At 30.4% G+C, this 22,167-nt stretch overlaps 1 protein-coding gene across 1 annotated transcript in view; it reads right to left on the bottom strand.

Annotated features, from left to right (window-relative positions):
* Nucleotides 1–1,142: 1,142 nt before the first annotated feature.
* The window catches only part of Zip99C (Zinc transporter Zip99C), a 57,526-nt gene continuing 36,501 nt past the window's right edge, over nt 1,143–22,167 (bottom strand). Inside the window, exons 2-9 of the mRNA XM_016055961.4 lie at nt 15,245–15,349; nt 12,807–12,916; nt 9,910–10,116; nt 8,722–8,811; nt 5,099–5,212; nt 3,032–3,101; nt 2,830–2,929; nt 1,143–1,345 (exon numbers count right to left, since the gene is read on the bottom strand). Of these exons, the coding sequence (XP_015911447.1) occupies nt 1,270–1,345; nt 2,830–2,929; nt 3,032–3,101; nt 5,099–5,212; nt 8,722–8,811; nt 9,910–10,116; nt 12,807–12,916; nt 15,245–15,349 (872 nt within the window). The 3' untranslated portion in view covers nt 1,143–1,269. The remainder of the gene's footprint in view (nt 1,346–2,829; nt 2,930–3,031; nt 3,102–5,098; nt 5,213–8,721; nt 8,812–9,909; nt 10,117–12,806; nt 12,917–15,244; nt 15,350–22,167) is intronic.

The raw sequence follows: 22,167 nt of genomic DNA, 5'->3' as shown, positions 1-22,167 counted from the left end.
AAAGGCTTATAAATAGCTTCATTGTTAGTAGATTTTTCTTTTGTAATGATGCTGAGTTAATTTTGCAAATGTCTTAAAAAAATTTTGCTGAGTCAGTTCTGCAAAAGTATATTTTCCAAGAGCTATTACAATGCTGCTGAATTAGATCTGCAAAAGTATTTCTTTTTAGAATTGTTGCAATGTTACTAAGTCAGTTTTACTTAAGTATGTGTACATATACATTTTTAAAAAAATAAACATTACAATGTGGCTCAGTCAATTCTGTAAAAGTATATTTTTAAGAACTACTATAATGTTACAGAGTCAATGTCTCTTCGGAGACAATTGAAAACGACAGACTTTGTAACTTCTTCAATTCTCATACAATTTACATAAAAAGGCAATATTTTGTATACCATCGATGTAAAGTTTTTTTTAAAGAGAAATGAAAGCATGTTAAAAATTGCTCCCAGCACTTGAGATTTAATGTGCGACTTATAAAAAACAATTAGCACTATAAACAAAACTAAACATTAGTTTACAAGCTCTAAGTAAATCAGAGAGATATTGAAAGAGTTACAAAGTTGCTGTTTTGGAAAAACACTATTTAAATTTTACTACTTGCTAGTTATTGAAACTTATAAAGTTGTGTGCTCTCTTATGGCAATAGTAATAATTAAATAAATTTATCAACATAAGATCAAGATATTTTTTTCATATTTCTTATGAGTTAGTGTATAAATACAAAGTGATTGTTACCAGGAGTTTTAATATCGCTTTTTATATCGCTAATGAGAAAAATGTGATTTTCCAGTACAAATAACTCAGAAAGCTTAGAATAAGTTTTGAGAATTTTTTCATGTTGTATTAGGGTTTTAGGGCTTGTATTAGGGCTCGTTTAATTTGATAAAATAACCAGGTGATTTCTGTAAACTTAAAATATACTTACATCAAAAACAGAGAAGATACCATTAAATATCTTTAATTTTAATAAATAGTAATATGTTAAAATGTATATATTTTTCAAAAAAATAAATGCAACATAAATTTAATGAATTTTTTAAAAGATATTTAATTAGATTATATTTTGGATAGAATTATAACCTCATTCAATTTATTTTAAACAAATATGATAAAAAATCACATTAAATGATATGTTTTAAAAAAAAACAATAAAAAAAATTTAGTTGCCCTCAGATTTAAATCTGTTGAATATTTGAACCTCTTGAAACAGAAGATGTTCCAAATGATATTCTGACAGCTGCTTTTCTTTTCAATCACAGCTGTTGACTAGTGTACTAGCAAATTAATTAAGCCCATCACTCCGATACCTCCGCACAAACAGGCCATTTGCTTCATCGATTCCCTAGAACAAAATTTAAAAACTTTGTTAAACAAATTATTTGTCTTGTTAATTCATTGAAATAAAATTAGCTTCAAAATATTTTGAGGGTTGTATAAATAAAAAGAGAAAATGCGAGATAGCATCAGATAGTACCAAAAAGGCGACTTATACGTCAGAATATATAGTAGTAAAATGTACTTAGGATGCATTTTCTGCAACAAAAAAAAAAGGTGGAGATACCGGACAATTTTTTTATCACTTTTTGTTAGATTTAATCACCTTAATACTGATTTAATCCATTAATTTTGCCCTATATATTGTCAACTTTTCATACTTCAATTTAAGGTAAAGAGAGTGCTTTGCAGAATGCATATAACTGATTAACCACTTCGTATGAAAGCATGTAAAGTGAATATAAAGTCGTGCTGAATGTGTTTAGAACAATGCACAATTTCCAAAGGTAGAAGGTGCGCATAATGCGATAATTTGTTGTTGAATTGTTGCTTTGTATGGTGAACACAGTACAAAATGTAGAAATTTCCAGAAAAGGCGGTTATTAGAATCGAAACTCCCAAATCCAATACTCGCAAATGCCATGATCTCACATGAAGCTATCGTTACTACAGATGTAATCATGAAAGGTCATCAAAGAGTTACAACATATGTGCAACCCATTCTCCTTATCTCGACTTTACATTTACTTTAAATGCTTTTATGTAAATAGGTTAATCAATTATAAACATTTTTACTTGCACTCCTCCTTCTTTAAAATCTATCTACTGTTATTTGCTTCTTTTTTCTACATTTGCATTCACTTCATAGATTTCCTCAAATGAAATTTAATTTAAAATACTGTTAAACAAATCATTTGTTTCATTGATTTTTTAAAACTTTTTTAAATATGAATTCAAAATTTTACTGAGCAAATCATTTGTTTTATCGATTATCTAAAACAAAGTAAATTGATTCAAAAGTTCTACAAACAAACAATTTATTTTATCAATTCTTTGAAACGAGAATTAAACAAATCATTTGATTAATTTACCTTAGCCATAAATTTTATAGGACAAGTAATTTGTTTTATCAATTTCTTCAAGCAGAACAAAGGAATTCAAAATTTTATTAAACAAATCATTGCACTGATTATCTGCAACAATATTAATCTGAATTTAAAGTTTAATTCACATCATTGATTGTTTCATCGATTCTACAGAACACTATTTAAAAAATTAATCCAGAACAGGGAAGATCTGAATGTCAATTATTAAATCAACTCTAACTTCCATCACGTAATCAAGTTGGTCCACATGTTTTAACTCCTATCTTATTCATTAGTGTTTTGTTAGTTTCAGATAAAATTTTTGTTTTTTCCCCGGTTAAATATTTATTTGCATCTCCTAATTCACAAAATTTTTTGGCTTCCCTTTCAACAAGGTTATTAAAAGTGTACATAAAGGGCAGTGGTTACATAAGACTTCGTTTTTGTGACCTTAAAATTTTCTTACCATGGATCTTTTTCTTTCATGATATCTGGCAAAACATTCACCAAAGCTATGTTTAGAAAACCTCCAGAGGTAAATGGCAATATCCACGCTGTGCACGTGCCTAGTTAGTAAATATAAAAATTAGGTTACTTTTATCACACATCAGTAAAAAATTTTTCTCTATTTAGACAATAAAATGAAATTATTATTATTTTTAAATTACCTAATTTATCTTCTGACTCTGAAGATAAAGCTACAACAGCTCCAAGTATACCAATAGTAGCTGTCGATATCTATAACAAAAAAGTAAGTACAAGATAAGTTTATATCTCTCAACCTTTGGTATTATAAATTTTAAAAAATTTTTTATTCCATCAAAAGAATGGTAAAATGGCAAGTGTTTTATACTTAGAAAACACTATTTGGGTCGTAGAAATAGGCGCATCCTACGATGAATCGAACATTCAAACGAAACACATAAGTGAAAGCAAGAAATATTTAATTATTAATATCATTATTTTCAATTGCATCCGGCATAATTCGATATTCAGAATGCATTTTATGGCAGAATAAATGAACCAGAATAATAAATAAGGGCCGTTTAAATATTTTATAAAATTTAAGTTTTAATTCATTTTAATTTCGCTACGTGGGACATAGAATTCCCTTCATCTTTTGAAAAATTTTTTAAATTATAAATAATTAAATTCCTGGTAAAAAATTACATTTTAAAAAATAAGCATCGCATGTAAGTATAAGAGGAAAGTTGCTGACAAGTGGGAAAGATGGGTTCAAAATCAGCAGAAATATGTCTACATAATATTTGAAGGTCCCCCTAATTAGTTAATATTTTTCACACCAAAACCATACCGTCAATTGTTGACTTAAGTCTGTGTAAGTGAGAAATAAAAATCCTGCCATTTGAGCAGATTTTTATTTCTCACTTGAATAAATGTCGCAACTTTTTTGGTGTAAAAAGAGAAACCAAAACCCTTGTATCAGTTAATACAGAATTTCCTATTGATTTTTTATGTAAGTGAGAAAAAAATTAATTCCTATTTTCAGTGCATACTGAAAGTCAACTTTCGTTAGTGTGAAATAAATACTCTGGCCATCGAAACATACTGACTATCGACTTTAATCATTGTAAGTGAGATATAAGAACCCTGCCCTCAATAGATATTGAATAGAATATCACCTTTTGTCGGTATAAATCAGCTATAACATATCCTGCCATCATTTCATACCGAATTTAGATTTTTTTCGGTGTAAATGTAAATGAGAAATAAATCCATCTTGTCAGTACATACTGAATGTCGGCTTTTGTTGGTGTGATAAATAAAATCCCTGAGCATCAAAACACATTAAATATCGACTTTAAAAACCCTGCAATCAAAATTTCGACTTTTTTCGATGTAAGTGAGAAATAAGTCCTAGACATCAGTACATACTGAATGTCGACTTTTGTCGGTGTGGTGTAAGAAATAAAAACCCTGTTCATCAAAACATACTAAATATCGATTTTAAGAAATAAAAACTCTGCCACCAATATAGATCAAATAGAATACGACGTTTATCGGTATGAGTGAGAAATTAAAAACCCTGCCATCATTTCATTCAGAATTCCGATTTTTCCGTTGCAAGTAAGAAATAAATCTATGTTATCAGTACAAACTGAATGTCGACTTTTTGTCGATGTGAGAAATAAAATCCCTGGTCATCAAAACCCATTAAATATCGACTTTAAAAACCTTGCAAGCAAAATTTCGACTTTTTTCGATGTAAGTGAGAAATAAGTCCTAGACATCAGTACATACTGAATGTCGACTTTTGTCGGTGTGGTGTAAGGAATAAAAACCCTGTTCATCAAAACATACTAAGTATCGATTTTAATCGTTATGAGTGAGAAATAAAAACTCTGCCACCAATATAGATCAAATAGAATATCGACGCTTATGGGTATGAGTGAGAAATTAAAAACCCTGCCATCATTTCATTCAAAATTCCGACTTTTCCGTTGCAAGTAAGAAATAAATCTATGTTATCAGTACAAACTGAATGTCGACTTTTTGTCGATGTGAGAAATTAACTTCCTCAACACATATCGACTTTTGTTGGTATAAAGGGAAAATAAATACCCATGCATCAGTGCATAGGTGTGTACTGTATATCGTCACCTGTCGACGTAAGTAATAAATCGTGATACTTAATAAATATTTCGGATAGTTACACCAATCATTTACACAGCTCTTATACTGTGTACTTATAAAAAGCAAATTGATATACTTACTTGAGCTTTGGCAGCATTCCAAGGATTGAACCCTGATTTGAGTAAGATTGCAAAATCACCTATTTCATGGGGAATTTCATGAATTAGGATTGCAAAAGTTGTGAGAACTCCCATCTAAAAAAACAATCATAAACCTTAGATTTCTAAAATAAATATCATTATATAATTGATAGGTATAATATAATATTTTTAAGAAAATTTCATTATTTTCACATTTTTCAGTCCCTACGACTTAAATAAATAAATATACATTTTTTTTATGTGACACAATAAACTCGCGCATTTCTCTATCTATTGGCAACACTGTAGTTCAGTGTTTCCCAAACTTGTGTACCCTTTCTAAATTTTTCGTAACGCTGTGTACCACTAATAAAAAAAATGAATGTATATTTTTCTTTTTTTGGTACTAAGTTTTATTAATAAGTTCATGTACATCAGTGAAAGGATGATATTGTTTTTGCTGTGATAAAAAAATTGCACCAAAGTTAAAAATCACAACTGGCTGTAGACACCACTAATTATTAACTGTTAATTCAGTAAAAAATAGCCAATAGAAAAATACGTAATCGTAAATTTTCATGGCTAGCTCTGTTTCTAAATAAAATTTTTTGAAATTTTCGTTTGTTGTAAGATATTTCGCGTTAGAACGCGTACCCCCTCTAAACTGTTCCCGTACCCCTGGGGGTACGAGTACCACACTTTGGGAAACACTGTAGTTAATTTTCATTTGGTAGGTTGTCTTAATTAATAATAGTTAGTCACACGTGAAATAGTTATCACACGTTAGGTATTTATTTAGAATAATGTTGTATTTTTAAGGAAATAACTTATGAAGTAATAATTCAGATTTATTTTTGATCCTTTCTAAAATGGCTGATGGACAGATCTTAAATTATTACTTAAATTCAATACATTAAGTACTTCAACAATATCGCGGACATCCCTTAAGAATAGTTAAAATTGAAATCGCAGTATTCCCATTTGAGCAATAGCAATGGTAAAAAAATGTGGTTAATATTCTATTCAAAACTAATTAAATTGTTCGGATTGGATGAGGGATTGAAGAATTAAAATATTTAAAAAAAATATTGTGTAGTGCATTCGGCTTGGTTATCAATAAATTTTATATGTTTCACAAAATAATTTTAAAAGGTGACCAAGCGGGTCGCCAAGGGCGACTAATACTAACAAAAAAGCTTCTACTGTCATAAATCAAGAATGAGTTATATATCGACTATAATCGATTTCATTCTAGCTATTCTAAAATCTTTTTTTTTTAATAATAGCAAATTTTTTTAAATAAAATCGAATTATAATAATCAAATGATTGAACTAACTAACAGAATTAAATAATACAGCAAAATAGTGTTGTGCCAGTAGGACACTGAAATTATGAGAGCAATAAAATAATAAATAGAAATAAAATGAAATAGATTTGATAGACGATAAACAATTCAGAATGGTAATTTCCATAGCCTGTACAGCTGCTCCACTAAAGATTTGATATCGCAATAATTTTATAGCTTTATTTTATAGCTCAATAATGCCAAATGTAAACTTATACAAGAAGTACAACGCTTTTTAATACGACCAAAATATTTTAAGAACTTTCAATTCCTTTTTTTAAATATTTTTATTCTAAAAATACAGATTAAAATACACATAAAAGATTAAAAACACAGTAACGTATAAAGAAACGAAAATTGGCGTTAGAGAAAGTGCGTTCTTGAGTTTGATTCTTAAATTATCGTCTGCTCTAATTAATTAATATTTTAAATTACATTCCTTTGTGAGTGTTTCTCAGTACACGAAAATTAGATAAGTTATTCAGGTTGCTAAATTTTTTCTGTGCTCTTAATGCGTATTGTACGTGTGTACCGGTCACCGGGATAGCCTGGTTGGTAGGACGTTGGGCCTATGTCCAAGAGGTTGTGAGTTCGATCCCCACAGCCGAAGAATCCCCATGCAGTAAATGATGACTGGTGCACGTTAAATCTGTCGGGTCACAACGTCCTCCATGTTGCCATAACAAATCATACCTCTGGGAGTACAGAATTGGAGATTGATGGTTCATTTCAAAATTACGATCAGTGGACGAATGAATGGATGTATGAATGGGGCCTCCCTATAAACAGCTTGTGACGTGTGTGTGTGTCTGAATTCGTATTCCTGGCCATTGATGGCAGCACTGGAAAACAAGAAACGCACCCTCTGCCTTAAATTCGCATTAAGATTGAATCTTAGTACGCATGAAAATCCAATAATTAGATCAAAAGTAATGTGTATTGCTTTATTATTATTTTGTGGGGTTCACACACATGTGAAAATTTGAAATCGTGATCGTTCACCCCTCTCAGCAAAAAATGTCCGTCGATGCACATATGTTCAGCTAAACAATTTAATAACATTAAATAAATAATCCCAAGAAATTGAAGCGGCAAAATAGTACTTAATTAAAAATTTCATTCACTTCAAAAATATGTAAATAGGAAATAACAATCGTCATGTTTCAAACGCTCTAAAGTCTCTTACAGATCCTAATAGCTTTGATAATCGAATCGCTGTTGCTTTACCACATCCCTTGTGAGTGCGATTTTGGCAACATTAGACGAGCTCTAAAATTTAGACATGAGCAACACGATAGATATGTTCGTTATCAAGAAAACGAGAAATCTTCAATTGCTGCACATTGTTGGAATCTGGTGCATAAATTCAATTTCGACAATACCAAAATTATTTCCACATCAGTCACAACAGCTCAGCTTGATACCTTAGAATCTTGTTTTATTCATATGAATGCTGATTTTCTTGTAAACGACATTAGTTCCTCACTCCCTTTCCATACCCCGTGGAAATGCATTTTACCTTGATTTGCCCCTCTCGGTCATTGTGATTATTTTTATTCTATTTTCATCTTTCTTCACTCTCGGTTACTGTGGTTTTTCTGGATTTGTTTCTCACCTCTATTTTTCCGTTTTTTTGTTGGTAACTTTATATTTTATATTTCAGATCACTTTTGTTTCTTTCTCATTCGCATCTGCCAAGTCTTGAAAATGGGCACCTGCTTTTGAGGGCTTGAAAAATATCGACTGTTATTTCCAATTTTTTTTATATTTTTGAAGCAAATGAAGTTTTTAATCAAGTTATTTAATAACATATTTTGAGAATTACGTTAATTACAAGAAAAAATTTTAATACCAAAATAACCGATAGCTTGGGTTCCTTAATGTTATTTTTTTTTTAAGTAAATAAATAAAAATTTCCCTCTTAAACGTATCCGTATTATTAAAATCATTTAATGAAAATCTGTAAAGTTTTACATTTTTATCACTAGATCTAAACATCGGCTTAATTTTTAACGTGGTTTTTAAAGATTATCCTGACTACAGTAAATAGTAAATACGACATTGATTTTAAATACAACTAAATAGATGTAACTAAAATCAATGCAAATGAGACGTTTAAGTTTTTAACTATCTTTTCCAAACAAAAAAAAACTTTTTTTTAAAAAAATAAGTTTGTAAACTTTACTAAAAATAGTAAAAAATTCATTCTTCAAAAAAATCATTTCTAATAATATTAACTATTAAAAATAAATGAATTTTTCCCTTAAAGAACCTCACCTTTATTCCCACTAAGAAACTTCCTGCTACTGCTAAACCATGAGTGAAATTGTCTATACTGTTGGCCATCAAGTTTAAGTAACCAGCAATCTAAAAGGAAAATAAAAACTTGCATTCACATGAATTGATTCGCATATTGCTGTTTTTACTTTTTCAAGTTCGGATACAATAATATGGAGAAAAAAATATTATTTTTCAGACTTAAACAATTAAAAAGAAAGAAGTGCTGTTTAAAAATGATTGAAATGTCATGTTACCAAAATGCTATACTAAGTTGTGTTGAGCCACGAAGCGATGAGTTAGTGAACGTGACCATGCTTGTCGGCAAAATATCCTAATGGATGAATCACAGAATAGAACTGAGAATGAGACGACCGAGGTTCGTATCCTGGTGATGGTTGGTCGATTCGTATACTGCAGTGGGCTCACACTAACCATAGCGCAGAATGCCTCCAATTGTCAGATCAAGAGTTTGAATTCTCTTGCTATCGAAATAACCCTCGCCATGTTTTCGGGTTTTCTTGTTCATGTAACCTAAATGGAGGTTAGTTTCATTTAAAAAGTTCTCAATGAACGTGGTGGGTCCCAATGCTGAATTCAGGAGTTTATTGGTCTTCTGGGTAGTTCAAAATTACACGGTTGAGGCCACAGAAAACAGATACGGATTAACACCCTTAAATATAAAATGGTGTTTAGATGATTGATAAAAATAAATATGAGAGTAAATTAAGTAAAGCTCTCCTGCAACAATCAGTTATCAGATAGGACTTCATGAAGGTTAAGGCTGTATAATTTCGAGGCCAACGGCTATATAATATTCGTTGGGCACCAAACGTTTCTACTTAAAAGTCTAACTGGTCCTCAATTGGTCTGAAGCTAGGTGAGCTCTAAATCGCCTCCGAGGAATCGAACCCCGGTCTTTCACGACAGATTAGTGCTTTAACCACAATATAACCGCGACTCCTATATAAGCAGATGGAAAGGGGTTAAATATTCTATAAAGGTGAACTGAACCATCATCGCTAGAATATTTTTTACACATTAAAAAAATTACGATGAAGACAATGAAGATTTATATGTTGTTAATTAATAAGAATTGTGATCAAGGGAGAAAAAAATAGAGAAAGATTTAAAGTTCTATGAGTTTGAAACAATAAATTTTATAGATGGTGTAAAATATGAACACACATGAATATTCTGTATCACTTTGATGGGTTCTTTGATGATGCATCCATTGCTGTTCGACTTCGAGGAACCATTCTGTTCCAACTTTGGTTTTAATTGCTGTGCGTATGTTTCGTGATACATAGAGTGACCGTTGCATGAAGCACTGCCATTCAATTGTTGCTGTTTCTCACCTGTATACGCATGGGAAATACTCGTCCTCCGCACTTCCTGGGAAGAGAAAAGGTTTTTAAAATAAAATAAAAACTTTGAGAAAAAAAACCATTCATATTTCAGAACAAATGATGAATTTGGGGCAATTTAGTGAATTTTTTTAAACTAACTGTTCCTTAGTAATCCTAATTTTTCAGTAGATGGCAGCACAACACACATTACGTAGTTATCTCATTATTTAAATGGAAATTGTTGTGTTTTTCTTCAAAAATGTTTTCTGGGTAACATTAATATTTCAGAACAAAAGGATTAGGGGCAATTTTGTGATAACCCATATTTTTTTAAAGGTGAATTTCTTTCAATTAGCTGTACCTTAGTAATCCTAATTTTTTAGTAGATGGCAGCACAACACACATTAGGTAGTTATCTTATTACTTACATGGAAATTGTTGTGTTTTTCTTCAAAAGCGTTTTCTGGGTAAACATTAACATTTCAGAACAACAAAAGGATTAGGGGCAATTTTGTGATAACCCATACTTTTTTAAAGGTGAATTTCTTTTAATTAGCTGTTCCTTAGTAATCCTAATTTCTCAGTAGATGGTAACGTATTATCTCAGTGATTCGATGGAAATGGTAGAGTTTTTTACCAAAAAAGCTACCTCGAATAATTTGAAAATGTGACTTATCATTTTATCGTCTCAAGCGTTTCAAATATTTATTTTAAATGAAATCGGAGATAAATAAGTTAATGAGGAGTTCAATTATGCGTATCGTTGGCGGGGGGTATGGTGGGCATATGCTCCCCTCAATAATTTGAAGTTCCTTTCAACAAAATTCAGAGAAATAAAGAAAATTTTTATAAATCATGATCGATTTAAATCCAGCAATCACTAAAAAGAGATGAAAAAATCTTTTTGCAAATATTTAGTAGACTTTTTTATGTGTAAAATTTAGAGAGCTATTGTGATTGTGTATTTTAATTTTGTTCCCCTCAAAAATTGGACTCTTGCGGCACCCATAGGTTCAGTTTTCATTGTCATTAGGTTCATGGGGGGGAAAAATAATAAGTCACATGGTTTAAGCTAATTTAAAATAAAGTATTTCGCAATTTTAATGTTAAGCAAATTTATTTTGTTTATTCATACAAATTGGAAAAGTTTGTTTATTTTTACAAATTACAGAGATCGCTACTCTCAGATGTAGTGTACCCTTAAGCTAACGTGTATTGATAAAGGTACAAACATGCCTAAAAATAACATTATACTGCTGTTATACTAAGTTAGAATATGTTGATAAATTTATAAATAAACATAACAAATCGGGGTGATTCGGTGTACAGAGCACGCAACTTCCAATCAGGTAACCCAGGTTCGAATCTCATGACGACTCGTATGCTGCTCTTCCGGCTCAAAATATTTAAAATATCCCCAGTGTTGGATGGATCATGGATCGGGAAGTCGGGCCAACCATGGGAGGCTTTCATGATTTCCAAATTACATTAAAATTCGTACTTTTCAATGGTGAAAGAACACTATATATGGAAACCAAGTCGGTTTTTTTCCTCCACTGCTGGTTTAAATTATTTTAATTCAAAAAAATTTGAACAACGTATTTCAATGACACTACGCTTATAAAAATCCGATTTACACCTGCCAGACCTAAATACCGATTTATATCTATATATCCGGCATGTTGAGTTAAAAGGAAAAACTCAGCGGTTCTGAATTTCTTTCGGCTATAGAATCCTATATGATTGAGCTTCATTAGGCGGAACCCCGGCATTATAGATAAAAAAAGAAAGAAAAAAAAAGCTTATTAATGGTTGGGAATAAACTAAGGGAAAAAAATCTACTAATAATCATTTTGGAAATATTTAATTTGAAGAGCGAAATATTTTTAATTATAAATTTGTTCTTCGTGTATGCATTTATTGAAAATGAATGAAAAAAGTTAAATTATGGCTTTCAAAAAAGAGCTGCTATAAAAGTTGAGACTAGTTATCAAAGAAACAAGATTTTTTTATTCTAGAATTTGGTTATTTTATTTTGAAGAACTCGATGAGAAAAACTTATGGAAAAATTTATAAAGGCATATCTGTTCATAATTTACTCAATACATATTTATGGAGAAAATAAAATTCTTTTTAAAAATTTTGATTTTGGTACTTTTTTATTGACATTTTACATGAATAGTTTCATATTAATGGAATGTCCTTAATAGCACAGCGGTTAGAGAAGCGGACAAGGGGTCTTGAGGGGGCAGCGAAAGACCACCAAGAACGTATGATACACATGCTCTTAAAATCTATTGAATCGAAAAATCAGTCGCTGAGTACCATGGGAGCAAGGATCTTGAGAAAATTTCATTCCTCGTTAGATTTATGTCTAAAGTGAGGAAGTTTCCTCACGAATGAGTAGTGCTGTAATTTGTCGTGGGGTTCTGAGCTACGATGTACTTTCACCTATGCGGTGCTCTCTTGTCAAACGTAAGGCATAGGATGTGATGTGACTTCCTGATTTAATTCGCAAAAGACCAATGGCTGGCGAGCTAAGCTTGCTTAAGTATCATTAAAAACAACAACATATTAACGAAATATGAAACAAATTATGGGTCAGTAATTGCATATTAACATAATTATTATTGGTTAAAAAATATCTGAATTCATGGGATCATGGTACGGGATATACTATATATACTAGGGTTCCACTTTTAGGGAACAGCTGTTCTAGATTATAAACAAACTTACTTTGTTGTCGTGAGATGCAGCAAACATGAGTTCTAGAATGACGAAGGAAAACATTCCTAAAAGTACCCAGAGTCCGAGTGTGATGTGACTGGAATGAACTTCTGGACCCACTAGACAAAATAAAAAAGGTTTGATCAATGACGCTTACAATTTGAATACGAAGGATGGACAGAGTTCATTGGGCACTGCTATTGCAAATTGTAGGCAGGTAGCACAGCAGATATCGCAACAGCTGCTTTGTTCAGTTTTATAGCAGCTTTGTATAGCATGAACTGTTGACACTTTTTGATAGTGAATTATTAGCGAAACTTAACAAAGAGCACTATTAATATCTGTATACGGAAGAATGAGAGACAAATTTAGGTATAACCGGTTAACACAAGCTCTTTCATCAAAGAAAATGATAAGAAGGCACCGTTTAAGTGCTTTATGATTGAGGCAAAGTTATAATTTTATACTATATGTACGATTTTGTCATAAAGAATTACCCGAGTTTTCGAACGGATAAATAACTTAAGTATATCAAAAAATGTTTAACTATTTTTAAAAATCGCCCATTTGGCGAGATTTTTTACACCTGGATGAAGATCATCAAAATGAATGAATTATTCTAAATTTTTAAGAATATTTTTGTGTCCAGATAATTCAGCGTTGGAGTAGTCTTTTAGATCAGGGCTCGAAAAACAGCCCGTCCTCAGCGGTCAAAAATTCCTCGCGGACAACAAATTTCTCGAATCCAACGTCCGCGCGGACGGCCATTTTTCCGTTAATGTTCGTGATACACTTTCAATTTTCGTTATCTTACAAGAGTCTAGCGCCTCACTTCTAAAATGACCCTCTAATCTAGAAATACCGCAACATACTGTGCATGGTGGAATTAATGAATTAATGTCTCTGTCTGGGAGCACTGCAGCGGTTGAAAGAGGCTTTTCAGCAATGAACTTACAAAAAAAAAAAAAAAAAAAAAAAAAAAAAAAAAAAAAAAAAAAACACATTACGCACATAAACACATTAAACAAGAGTTAAACGCAATTATAAACATCTACGTAAATGGAAAACCCCTTTCAGATTTCTGTGCAGAAGCCTCTGTAAATCATTGGCTTGATTGTGGAACTGGCAAACGTCATATTTGATTAATTTAAAAAACGCAGTACCCTCGAATAAATTGACATTCCAGATAACTTGACCTTTGTTATTTAAATTATTTCCTAAAAGAAATACTAGTTTTTATTATTAGTAACCTAGTATTTCTTTTATTACTGTATAATGTAATCCTAGTATTTGTAATCCTAGTAACTTCTAATTCATTGTGCAATCTATATAAATGTTAGTAATAAATAAGAGAAAATTATACTTTTATTTATTTAGAAGCTACGGGTTAGTTTCAAAGGAGGACGGGTACATTGTTGGACAAGCCGTCCTCGGGGACGGGTAAAATTTCTGAGTTTCTTCAAGCCCTGTTTTAGATATTAAAAAATTAGACCACAAATGCTTGTTGTTTTCACAAAACTGTGGCTTGTCATCATATTGACGTTTTGCGCCATTTTCAGAAGTAGCATTGGTTGCGCAAGCCAAAGGTAGACTTGACAGTCAAGAACTAACTATTGCAAACTACCAACAGTTATGAACTGTGAAGCTTAAATAGCGTTATATTTAGGGGAACGCTATGCGAAATCTCTTTATCCATAGAAAAGCTTTTAACATTAAAAAAAAAAGTTTATAAATACCGGGCAAGTTTAAACCCGACAATGGCCTTTTACTTTGAAAGAACATTAGAGAAGGAAATACCAAGTATTATTTTGAGAAATTTAAACAGAAATAAAAATCATCAGTGTTGTGAATTCTAATATCATGTGAAACTAGCAGGCATTATACCGGAAAAGGGTTTCTTTAAGTATCACATAATAATAACACATTAATTTATCAATATGTATCAGTTTATCACCTTCGGGTTTTAACTGGCAGCGATTGTTTAGATCTAGTTTTGGCCGATTAAAGATGGAATCGTTTGATTCCTCGAGTTTTTAACCAACTAGAATAAATAATCCCCATTTAAGCCGATTAAACCTAGATTTATCTTTTATTTTTAGGTTATCATTAACACATCTACACTAAAAAGTCTACAATATTAAGTAAAAATTTTGAAATATGCTTCTTTTTACAAATTACTTTAATAAGTTACTTAAGTTTAATATGATAAGAATTTCGACACATTAAATATTTCAGGCCAGTTACAACGAGTGCCATAAATAGTTAGTTGTAATACTCGCTACATAAAACATAGCAATAGCAAGTAATTTACTTCTTAATAAAGCAAAAAGTAATCCTAGTTCTAGTTTTGAGCTTATATTTTGAAGGTTTAAAGTGTATTTTTATGTCAGAGTTATTTTTGATGGAATAAATCTTAAGCAAAAACTAAATGAATAAAGGCAACGTACAACTTTCGATGTGATTCCATGCTTCTGGCAACAAATGAAGAAAGACGTCACCCAGGAGACCCCCAACGGCGAAACTGAGTAACAAACGCAGGAACTTGCTTCCACCTGCAACAATACAATAAATAAATAAATGTTTACCATTTGAGACATCTTATAGAAACTATAATGTAATAGAAAATAATATAAGGTAGTTATACAAAATGCTGCTATTAATTTACAGCACTAATCTAAAACTCTTGCATTGTCTGCAAAAGCTAACTAAATATTTACTTTATGAGCGTTCAAAAAATAATGGTTTTGATAATCTTTAGATAGCAATGTAAAAATTGCACATAATACAATTCAATGGAAGTACTTTTTACAAATAAAGCGCTCTGAGCCGTAGTGGCTCAGGAGATAGAGCGTTCTCCTTCCAATGAAGTGAACCGGTTTAGAATCCCAGCGATGGCTAGTCGATACGAATTCCGCATCCGGCTGACACCAACCACAGTGCTGACGTGAAATATCCTCAGTGGTAGACGGATCATGGGTTAGAGTCCCCTTGCCATCACGCTAACCGGGGAGGTTCTCGTGGTCTTCTTCTCCACGTAACGCAAATGCGGGTTAGTTGCATCAAAAAGACCCAATACTTGATCCAGGAGTTTCCTTGTCTTCTAGATTGGGTTCAAAATTACAAGGCTGTGTAGTTGAACATTTGTAGTCGTAAACCAAAAGATAAGCTGTTCAACGACGGTCATAAAAGAAAATAAAGAGCTTTGAGCCGAAGTGGCTCAGCGGATAGAGTGTTCGCTTCCCAATGAGGTGAACCGCTGAATTTGTCAGGGTCATGAAGTCCTCTAAGTTTCCTTAACAAATCAATACCTTATGGGGTACTGGATCGGAGATTGATCGTGCTACGGGTTCAGGTCAAAATTACGATCTGCGGATGGATGGATAGTGTATGGATGTGTCCTCCGTGTAAAGCGGACTGTGACGTATGTGTGAGGCAGAAGTCAAATTCTTGACCATAGATGGCGCCACTGGAATACAAAAGAAGCGCACAACCTTCAGCCTTAAAAATAGACTTGTTAGTATTGAGAACTAGCATAAGACAACAATAGAGAACGAAGACATGCCCGCTGTAAAATTTTAATAAAAAATGGAATATTGGATAAGGGAATTAATTTTAGGAAATGCGCTTTCAGTGTTAAAAAAAAACATTTTTATTCAAACTAATATTTTGACGAGTTATGGTACTTCAATAATAAACAACATTTTAAACTAGAAAAAAAATTTAATCCAAAAATTTTAGGAGAATTTTAATGCGTGATATACGCACGTAGACAAAGAGTAGCAAACCCAAGAAGAAAATAAAATATCAGTTTTTTTCCTTCACTATTTTGTTATAATTTTAATTTTATAAATATATAATTTTCTTGAACTAACATCACATAAAATGCTCATAAAACATTATTTTTTAAACGATGTTAATCAGTACTTAGCAAATAATTATCAGAATATTTTCCCCAATAATGTAAATATGTAAGACAAATACAAGAATCTTTTTTTTTAAAACATGTTTTGTATGACCATTTTAATTACTTGGTATACACAGCTGCTGCTGCTTGAATTAAGTTTTTCATGCGATACAGCATTGTTTCAATATATTTTTATTTATGCAGCCCTCGTTTTGTGCTTACTTAGTAAATTCGTGCAAGAAAAAATAATCCTCTTTCTTTATTTATTATAATTGTTATTTTCTTGAATAGAATAACAAACAACAAATCCTAACAACATCTTCTTCCTTTGAAGGAAATAAAAAACTTATTCAGTACATTATCGTCGCAACTAAAAATTTCATTTAAATGTTTGTATTAACATTGATGGCTCTGTTATAAAACATATTTTTCCTAAAGATGAGCCCTTTCTGGAAGCATTATTTCCAAACAAATGTCAATGCAAACTTGAAATAAAGAGAAAAAAAATTAAATTATAATTATTTAGCCAGTACTGTATATTTTAAATAAAAGCATTATTTTTATTAATACTAAAATTCTTCCATTTATTCTATACACAATATTAATTCCTTCAAATAAAAATATTATTTTCAAACATTATTTCAAACAAAAATATTTGATCTTTCAAGCAAAAGTATTATTTCGAAACATTCATTCACGCAAAATATTTAATTTTTCAAACAAAAGTATCAAATCTTTCAAACAAACATTTGTAAATGATTGTATCAGCATTTCTCTTTTATAAACTTTTAAGTTCAAAATAAAATAAACTTACTCAAGAATTACTAATTCTTTTTCTCCGTTAACCCTCGCCTATTGTAACAGTTCTTTTTCACAAACCATAATTCAGTAATTCATTCAATTTGATTTATGCATACGCCAAAAACTACAAGATTAAAAATTGCTGAAGATTTGCGAAATCAACTGCCTAACATAAAATCTAATTTTAAGACTGATATTGATGAAGCAATGAAAAAATTTTATTTTTTTATATGAAATGTTTCTAAATTAATTTAAAGTTTTTTTTTTCTTTTTCAGATTTTTATTTTTTTATTTATTTTATTCACACCTGCTAGTTTACTTTTTCAAACATTAAGGAGTCCGCCAAAAGAAGTTCAAGCGTTTAGGGTTCCGTAGCTGAAAAAAATTCGGAAACGCTGTTCTAGAACATACCCTTATTAGTATTTCACAATGAGTAAAATAAGGTTACAAAATACTGCTTCATTACTTTTTTAATTCTTTGTTTTCATTTTTTTAAAGGAAAAAAAAACGCTTTATCGAAATGAAAATATCTACATACATAAAAAAAAAAAAAAAAATAATAAATAAATTACAGGGTTTTATTGCAACAATAAGTAATATTATACGCCCTATGTCAAATAGTACATTTTGTTCCACTCTTCGTTCGAAAGTTGGCCTCTGGGTCCCTGAACCAAAGAAATGTTATACGAGAATAAAAGAATATATATAAAAAAAAGATATCGTCAGGATGGAAATGGTGTTAAAAATCCATCATTCATATATGCGGATGTTCTACAGCAGATGCTAGTTTTCAGTGGGTGATGATGACGTCCTTGAAACACCCATATAGGTCATGGTTAATAGCAGCTCCTCTTCGAAATTCTGCTACACAGAAGGGCAATGAAGAAAAAAAAAAATTATAGAGAACTGTGCAAATAACGTTTTTTTTATTATTATTAATAAGTTTTGTATTCATACGCATGACGCGATAAAATTCTATTAATAGAGAGGTAAACAAATAGATGTGTGGTGTATTCTTCGTAGCTCTTTTACCAAGAGATGATAAATAAATAAACCTAAGTTAGAGTGCATTTAACTCGCAGCAAAAGCTTTAATTTTTATCTTGCTAAATAGAATTGTCTGGCTTTAAAAACCGACAGAAAACTTTAATATTTTTTTAAATTATTAAACTTTTTTTTTTAAAAAGTTGCCAACCTGGCGAGATTATTTTAATTTAGATAAAAATCATTAAAATCCATGAATAGTTCTCAATATTTGTAAATTTTTTATAAGCCCAAACAATGTAGAGTTGGAGTAATTTTTAAATACATAACATAAAAAGATTAAAGTTGTTACTTTTTAACATTTACATTTTTATTATTTACTAAGTCGGAGAAAAAACCTTAAATTAAATTTTTTGTTTCCAGTTTATTTATTTATTTATTATTTAAGTTTTTATAACTCTATATTTGTGTGGAAGAAAATTATATAGCCTTTAGAAATCGTCATTTATTAATTCATTTGTCGAAAGCGCCTCGTTATGGCAACCATACTACTATAAATGCCTTTTAATATAACGAGTGAATAAAGTAAAAAGAAATTAAAGCTGTTAAAAAACGAATCAAAGCTCCAATGAAGCAGTTAATCAAAGAATAAGCGAAAGAATGAATTAATCCTTATATGAAGTAAAAAAAAGTTCATAAAACTATAATTTGAGTCACGACATTAAACGACTTATTTATTTCTTTACTAAACCAACCCAAAAATATGAACACAGAGAGACAGTATATAGTTTAATTAGTGTAAGTGGATAGTAAAATTAATAAATTATAATAATGCATTTTAGATAAGTGAAAAAATCATCATTATCAAAATATTCTTTTATTTTAAATTTCGCTCCTTAAAATTGTATAGGAGTCGGTCTACAGAATCACTGCTTTAGATAACATTATTTTAATATTAAGATTAATTTTAATATTAGATAACATGAATTTATTGAATAAGAAAAGTTAATGTTATTGGGGGAAAAGAACTGTTTGCACACAAAAGAACGTTATGCGTAATGTTCTATTAATAGTTAAGGTTAAGCTATCCTTGAAACTCACACGCCTACTCGTTTATGATTGTTTAAGGCTCTCCAGCCAAATCTCAAATATTTTCCTTCCGGATTATCATCGCCATATGAGTGGGAATATTTCAAACTGTCTTATCGCACAGACCGCAGAAGTTAGATTTACAATACAAACAAATTGTAGTGTCCCGATTATCCGAGTTAATGTGGACCACGACTTACTCGGATAACCGAAAAACTCGATTAAAACGAAGAGTCTAAAAAGGAAAGAGTAGGTTTAAATGAATATATTTAACAAATACAAAATTTATACGAGTAATTTTGTTTACAAAATTTATACAATTTATATTATAATTAGGAAGCTTACTTAGAAACACTTAAAGAGCATTCTTTAAGAGAATTAAAGAGTTTTTACTTAAAAAAGTCCTTATTAGTTTTACATTACTTTAGCGCTTTTCTGCAGCAATGTTTCGTCCTTTTTTAAAGATAACAGGCTGATGCCGCCTGTTCTTATTTTTCTTTTTATTCAATAGCACTTTCGATAGCTTTCAGCCCATCTGTATGAGAGATTTTTATATGTTGATTTTCATCGTCACTGTTTTCATCATCTTCATTTCATTATTCGTAGATTCATTTTCATTATTGATATTTCATTATTCGTAGATTCATTTTCATTATTCGTAGATTCATTTTCATTATTGATATTTCATTATTCGTAGATTCATTTTCATTATTGATATTTCATTATTCGTAGATTCATTTTCATTATTGATATTTCATTATTCGTAGATTCATTTTCATTATTGATGATATTAACGATTATCGGATCAAGTTGTTGAATTTCGTTTTCCTGAGTGTTTGGAAGATAAAATTCGGAATTTTTTTGGCGGTAGTTTTAAAAATAAAAAATAAACTAAAACAAAAATATTCTTGAAATATTTGATAGCTCGGTTAAAGCGGAAACTCAAATAATCCGGACTCGGATAATCGAGACTCTTTACCGTACTTTGTTTTTAGCAAAAGCATATCTAGCTGTCAACTGTTCGAGTTTTCACAAAAGATTTTAGTTTGATTATTTAAATAGAAAGTAAAATTTGCGATTTCAGATTTCATTTTTGATTTATTATTTTTGATTTAAAACGATATTAACAATCGTTTTATCTGATTAATTAACATATACGCGTTACCGGTAAAGCTCGAAAGCCGTTAATATGCATATTGCTCAGCTAATCTGCAGATTAACTTAAGGAATTACCTTAGCTAATCTGCATATTAACTTAATGAATTATCCTAACTAATCTGCAGATAAGCTTAATGAATTATCGTAGCTAATCTGCAGATTAGCTTAACGAATTACCCTAGCTAGTCTGCCGATTAACTTAATGAATTACCCTAATTAATATGCAAATTTATCGGTTGTAGAGTTATTTATGCGGTTGTAGAGGCAGTCGAAATTACAAAAAATTCTTATAATGCAAAGAATAAAAATTCTTATATTTCATAAACATTAAGAAAACCATTTTTCAAAAATCAAAACGTGTGAAGCTATGAAATGAATAAAAGTAGAGAGTTTCAATATTACTGATCGTTGAGAATGAAGATAAGATGATTTACTATTACTATATTCATAAACACCATATTGAAAATATAAATTCATAGTGGAGCGGCATTGTATAAAAATGTATAATAACTGCACAATTTGTGTCAGAAGAATCTATGTTTGCTAGCTAGGCTAACAATGTTAGTACATGATGTAAAGAGGAAAATAAGACAGGGAATTTTAAATTACATCTCTATGGGTTATAATGAGGGTCGTAAAAGAGTCAAAATAGGATGTCGACTTAAATATTGCTAACAAGACAAATGAGGTATTTCCAATTAGACTAAACACTTTTTCAATTTTGGTTTGTTTGTTTTGAAAATGTTTAATGTTAAAAGTTATATGTTAAAGAAATGTTTAATGTTAAAAGTACATCAATGCAGGAAAAGATTTTGCAAAATATAATTTTCATTGAAATCCGTCCAATGTCTCCCTTTAAAATTTTGATCCTTTAGAATCCATCAATTTGTGATGGAAAGATTCATCTGGAAGGTGAGTTCTTTAACAATTCAGATATTTCAAAGTTGTGGAGTGTATGTTAAATGTATTTTGCCACCTCAAATATTTTTTAGATAAAGTTTTTTAAAGTCAGTATGTTCAACTAAATTTTCTCACACATTTATATTATTTTTATCCTTGAATTAACCTTTTATAACAGTAGATTATTTCTAATATGAATTTTTTTTAAAATATATATAATTTAATCCATTCAAAAAAAAAGTTTGCTAAAAGTCACGTAATGAGAGTTTTAGGGAGACAAACTATAATTTTTGATTTCTATCCTTTTACACTTAAAACCATAATAATTTCGAAACTCTCAGCTCTTTTGACTTAATAACTTAATTACAATTTTTTTATTTCGTTATTTTTTCCTTTTTTTAATATAGCGTAAGAAAACACTCATGAAACAAAGTCCTGCTTGTCTTCAAAGCAGTTTCAAACGTGTAAATAGGTACAAAAATGTATTTTTTGTACCTATTTTGTATATTTTGTACAAAAATGTATATTGAGGTTT

This window comes from Parasteatoda tepidariorum, chromosome 2, assembly GCF_982258835.1.
Source record: "Parasteatoda tepidariorum strain Cologne lab strain chromosome 2, Ptep-v5.0, whole genome shotgun sequence".
Taxonomy (NCBI): Eukaryota; Metazoa; Arthropoda; class Arachnida; order Araneae; family Theridiidae; genus Parasteatoda; species Parasteatoda tepidariorum.
This window is presented reverse-complemented; position numbering and strand designations above follow the sequence as displayed.